Source organism: Ixodes scapularis, unplaced genomic scaffold (genome assembly GCF_016920785.2).
Source record: "Ixodes scapularis isolate PalLabHiFi unplaced genomic scaffold, ASM1692078v2 PGA_scaffold6__148_contigs__length_123643588, whole genome shotgun sequence".
Classification (NCBI taxonomy): domain Eukaryota; kingdom Metazoa; phylum Arthropoda; class Arachnida; order Ixodida; family Ixodidae; genus Ixodes; species Ixodes scapularis.
The window spans coordinates 75,266,064-75,272,172 of record NW_024609881.1 but is presented as its reverse complement, the minus strand read 5'-3'; the positions used below and the strand labels follow the sequence as shown (position 1 = coordinate 75,272,172).

The following is a 6,109-nucleotide window of genomic DNA, read 5'->3' as shown; positions in this document are numbered from 1 at the left end:
ACGCGCGTTTGATCGAAGTGCTGGATTCGCTCTGTTAGACCGCGTTTCGGTAAGCGCTTCTGGAACGATCTTTTACGATTGCAACTCGATACTGACATGACACTCGGCAAAGAAAGGTTAGACCGACATCGCGTAGCTCCCACGAACTGCTATAGCTCGACACTGACGTAGCGTCGAGTCAGAATAAAAATGGCATACTAATAACAGAGTGTACATACCGAGTTGCCAAGGTAATCCGTATGGCTTTTATTTGAGTTCTATATCACACAAAACAAGGAGATAGAATCAATGAGAGTCCCTTTTCGACGACAGCGTTCGTCACCGCTGTCTCGGAAAACAAGGAGATCGAGATGACAAGGGGAAAATATTGACCTCTGAAATTTAGTTCAGGGATCAAACTACTCATCCGGTAAGGGTCCACAAGGGTCGCGCGGGCATATTCCATTCAGCAGGCCAGCCGGTCATGGACAGACGGTCTTGGCCAAGGACCGCCGGAGCCGAGCTCGCTCGGTCGGCAGAATCGTGGCTGTTGTAGCTCTTCTCGTGTGTTTGTGGATCCTGCGTTCTTGATCGTCGTGGTCTGTTTTAAGTACTCCTTCCTTTTTTCTTGCTGGTTGAAGTCGGGACGCACGAGAAGAGCACGAAGAAATATAAATGTCCGTTGGTGGCCGATACCAAGTAACTGAGCGACGCTGTCGGCCTTGTTGATTTGATCGTAAAAAGTGTGTAAGACAGCTTCGGAGCTGTCGTAGGATTCTGTCGTAACCTGCGCAAAGGTTACGACAATTTCGTTTCGAGAGCACGGGTTTTCTTTCAAATTTGTCGTACGCACTTTTTTCGTCGTGAATTCGCTTTGAGAATCCGGCCTCAGAGCTGGTTTTGTCAGTGCTGCCGTGGTTGCCGACTTGCCGTGGTCCCGTGGTGCAGCGTGCGTGCAGCCCTTGCACATCTCAAACGGCCACGTTGTCACAGGTCGTAAATCGTCGACGCGCCACCAAGTGGCAACGCTCGTAACCACAACATTCACGCCGTAGCCTTTCCCGTCTGGCACAAGTGACGTCACGAATGCGCCCAATATCCCAAGACGCATCGCGCTCTCCGATGGCCGATTTTTGAGCGCGCGCCCATTCGGGCCCATTAGGGTGAAAAATATAGCCATCCGTTCACAATACAAACGCGCGATTATGATTTATGAATATCATTGATCATATTGAACCTATTTCTGACCATAATAGGTGTATTTCAAGTTTCGCTTCAGTATCCCTTTAAGAAAGTGTAACACTAGCTTCCCATCAAGTATCTGCTTGTTTAACAATTTAAGATCGCATTCTAGACTGCATGTAACATAGACTTGTTGGCGACAGCCCGATTGACGGTTGCTTGCATTTGATTATGATCGAGGATTGCTTGTATGAAGATACATGTTCTTATATAGTTGTGCCACGTAGTCCTGGTTGTACTTCTCTTTCAAGCGATACTGCCCAGTATCTTAATCGACCGCTCCTTTATAGCCTCATACGCACTGTTTTGCATACACCCAATATGCTCAGTGGGAGAGGATATGGCGGCCCCATGAGCAGATGACAGAAGACGGTGGCACTTGCCCCGCCAAACAATGTTTCCGCTCTTGCAGGCACAGCTAACAATATTGAGGTACTCTAGATTGAAAGACTTTTTAGCGACCAAAAACAAAACATTTCATTGAATGACACTTTAGCCAACAGCGGCATTCAAATTAGTGAACAGATCTATTCTTTGGTAGCCTACCTTGCCGAACTCTTGGCAGTAAACCCTAGGGCTTTGTATGGAAGCCTGGGTTGCTGCCGGCTGCAAACGGCCTATTCTCTAAAACGTTGTTTGCGAAAATTATACTTAATCGTTAAAGTGCAATTCGCTCATATAATATGGACCCGTTTCGCTGCTGAATATGCACTCATTGTTAAACTGTCTTTTGCTTCATATTTTTTCAGTGGAGTCCGGAGATAGAGGCCCAAGAAGATGCTGCCGAGAACAATGCTAGCCAAGAGCATGATCCAAGTCTGCAAACGGAGAGTACTACCTCTGACAGTCAGCTCCCTGGGCATGTGGAAGACATAAGCTTGTCAACTGAACAGGGTGCTCAGGAGGAATGTGATCTTGGCAGGTGTCCAGACATTTCTGACCCCGATGGGGATCTTTCAGAATTCATTAAGGTGAACTCTGAAACAACACTGCCTCACCAATCTACCACTGTGCTACAGGCCATGCTACTCATCCTAACATTTGTTGCAGCTGCTGGCCTTCCATGGACTCAGGTTGATGGTTTGTTAAAGCTCATGAATGCAGTGTTAGGCCAAGAGGTGTTTCCTTCCACAAAGTATGATTTCAGAAAGCTCTGGGAGCTTCAGCAGTCAAAGAGAGTGGAAGTCCATACTTACTGCCCAACATGTCATTTCTTGACAACAAGCTGTGGAATTGAGCATCAGCGCTGTGCCATCTGCGAAAAAGTACTGACTTTGGCACAGCTATTGAAGAAAGGAAGCTTTTTTATAACGACGGACCTGAAGCAGCAACTCCTGCACTTGCTGAAACACACTGGGGAGCTGGTAGGCAAGAACCTAAAGCAACTTGCTTCTTCGCCTCATCAAGGACTATACCGGGATATCACAGATGGTGCGCTCTACAGGAAATGCCGCAGTGAAAATAAGATGACATGGAGTGACTTGACTGTAACTGTAAACAGTGACGGATCACCAGTTTTCAGGTCAAGTAAAGGGTCCTTGTGGCCAATACAAGTTTCATTGAATGAGTTACCTATCCCACATCGTTGGAAGAACATTCTAGTGGCCGCTGTGTGGTTCGCCAAAGAACATCCACCTGCTCACTTATACTTGAAGACCTTTGTGGAAAAGTTCAATGCGATTGGCACGCTGACATGGACTTTTGCTGGACAAATTGTGCAGTCGACGGTCAGTGTCCTGTGCTGCTGCGTTGACTCACCTGCACGGGCTGCTTTGCTTAATGCAAAACAGTACAACGGCTACTATGGGTGTTCGTGGTGTTTTCAGAGAGGGAAACTTGTTGACGGTGAGACTTCTTGCAGCCATACTACAAAGTGTTAGCTTGTTCATTTTTACATGAAACATAAGGCCAAAGCAATTGTTTGGTCTTAATTTTGTCCTCGATGAAGGCAACTTTACGGCTTTTAATTTAGCTGCCTGTCAAAGAAACATAATTCTCGTAGAACCTTGTCAGGCTGTAACCGCAGCTTTTTGCCCAGGCTTTCACCTTTTATAGTAAAGTCAAGAGGAAAAACTTATTGTCATGCTTCTGCTTTTCAGGGACAGTGAAATACACTTTCGAAGGCCCAGACATGGTAGAGAGATCCCACAGCACGGTGATCAGTGCAATGACTATTGCGGCTGCAAGGGGACGTCCTGTTGACGGCATAAAGGGACCATCAGCCTGTGCTAAGCTGCGCTCACTGGACTTGGTGTGGGGTTTCCCCCCAGATTATTTGCATTGTGTTCTGGAAGGCGTAGTTTCACAACTGATGGATCTTTGGTTGTGTTCAACTGGACAGCGGTGGTATATTGGAAACAGGCTCAAAGAGCTCGATGAGCAAATCGTAAAGATTCGCCCTTCAATCTCTTTCACAAGGCTTCCCAGACCACTTTCAGAACGATCATTTTGGAAAGCCACTGAATGGAAATACTGGCTTCTGTATTATGGAGTGCCGACCCTCCAAAATCTTCTTCCGCAAAGATACCTAACACATTTTTCTCTTCTTTCTCAAAGTGTGTTTATGCTGTTGAAGACGACTATTCAAGAGTGCGAGATTATCCTCGCTGAAAGATTACTCAAGCAGTTTGTAGAAGAAGTTGCTACACTGTATGGTGAAAATCACCTAACATTTAACATTCACCAGCTTGTTCACCTCGCTAAATCAGTGCGAATGACCGGACCGTTGTGGGTCACTTCTACATTTCCTTTCGAAGGGGGCAATGGTGAAATTTTAAAGCTTGTTTCTGCAGCCAAAGGTGTGCCTCAGCAAATAGCCGAACGCTACATCATGCGAGAGGTACTAAAGTCACTAACACGGATAGTGAAACTTCCACCTTTCTTGAAACGCCAGCAAGAATTAATTTTGGGTAAACGAGGAGAGCAGCACCAATCGCGTGTGTTGGGTGCACCTTTGCCACGCCCTGTGCTCGAAAACTGCATAAAGGTGCTAATAGAAGACACAGTAGGTCATGTAGCATTAGTTAGTGAGTACCTGAGGGCCCGGCTTAATGGAATCATTGTGCACAGTGCCCAGTACCGAAGGCCAGACAAGACTTGCTCTGAGTACCTTGAAGCCAGTGACGGCAAGCTTTGTAGAGTACTCAGAGTGTTTGCAGTGGAGGCTAGTGTCCTGTTGCTGTGCCAGGAATTCATTTGTGGAGAGAGTTTAATGCCTTTTTTGTGTGAAATTGAGCATCCCCCTACCAATGTTGGTCTGTGCTTGCTTCGTGTAGAAGACATTGCTTCACCGTGTGTGTTGGTGGAGCGAACCAATAGGTTTTTTCTTGCAAAAATTCCAAATCTTTATGAAAAAGATTAATGAGGTATGCCCAGCACTTTTATGGTTAAGCTATACTTCGTTTCAGCTTCGGTCCGAGCGCGGCCGATGTTATGAGCCGAAGGGCCAATCAAAAAGCGCAGCGTCATGGCGTGCTCTTTGCGCTTAATAGGACTAGCCGGCGGAGGAGCACGCACAGAGACGGCGAATACCGGCTGGTCCTATCAACTGCAGAGAGCACGCCATGACGCTGTGCCTCTTTCGCTGTTTTATTGGCCCTTCGGCTCGGAACATTGGCCGCGCTCGGATCGAAGCTGAGACAAAGTATAGTTACAAAAGAATACATTCAATGAATATGTTGCTGATAAGGCTCAAGATTAAACAAAAGCTTAGTTCACATCCTGTAACATTCAATGTAAAATACCAAAAGTACACCCACCCAAAATTTGGAGGTAATTCTGAACTGGAAGATGGCTGCTGTGGAAAGGTTACAGGCCATTTTTCAAGTATTTCAAAAGTACTTGCTGGGTTCCTATTTTTCACACGTTTGAAAGTCCATAAGCATGTGACTGGTATTTTACAGTAGGATAAAAGATCAATATTGTGCACTGATATGTTGGCAAAAACAGATTCTTGCATTGTTTATGGAAACTATGGCTTGGTTATAAAATCAGTTAAAATATGCTTTTCCGAATTAAAAAAAAAAAATTAGCCTCGAAATTTTGATAGAAAAGTTTAAACTTTTCCATCAATATTTTGAGGCTAATTCACACAAATATTTGCGTGAAAACTTATGCAATCTCTTAATTTTTGGTTCTTAATTCCCCTTGGCTTATCTATTGAGAATATGTTTTTCAAGTAATAAACTTGATATATGAATTCAAACTCCTTGTCTTCAGTGGCTAAACAGCTTAGTCCTATGAGGTGGAGTTCTGATGCATGAGCTTTAAAAGGGCTGTGCAACCATTTTCTCACTTGCTAAATATTGTGCTGAAATCATCTTTGAGGCTCATAATGAGTAAAAAATGTGCTACTTCTCTATCCGCATACTAGCAGTAGCTCTAAAAATTAAAGTAAAATTATCCGTTTTCAACCCCTCAACTCGCACGCTGATCAAGCGGTCACATTTTCTGGTGCCACACTTTTATGCCTCTAATGTTCGTCATAGCCACGGACTTGGGTATGCAATGTAGAGGACGGGTGCTCTTCCTAGACATTGTTAAACTTCGGCAATTTCCGTCGTTGCAGTGAATGAACACGAGCACTAACCTAATTCTGTACACAGCCTTTCATTGTTCTCGAGTCCAAGCCGTGCGATGATGCCGTGTTCGTGCCCAATCCACGAGCAGCGTTTGGCTGGCGTGCTCTGGGGATGATTCCTAAAGTTTTTGCAAAGGCTATAGCTTATCTGATGGGTAAACGAGGTACCCCCCCTGTGGCCGTGGACTATGTCATCAAGTTCTGCTAAAGTGAGAAGAGATATGCCACTTTTATTTTTGAGATTACACAGCAACAATGGAAGTTGTGGGTCGGTGCCTTACGTACGGGTACAGTAAAACCTCGTTAATT

The 6,109-nt window shown here is 45.2% G+C and overlaps 1 protein-coding gene across 1 annotated transcript; it reads left to right on the top strand.

Moving 5' to 3' along the window:
* The first annotated feature begins 3,325 nt into the window (after positions 1-3,325).
* On the top strand, positions 3,326-4,582 carry LOC121048642. Its single transcript, XM_040505210.1, has one exon. It carries the CDS (start codon positions 3,353-3,355, stop codon positions 4,580-4,582), a length of 1,230 nt encoding a protein of 409 aa, XP_040361144.1. The 5' UTR covers positions 3,326-3,352.
* The last annotated feature ends 1,527 nt before the right edge of the window (positions 4,583-6,109 follow it).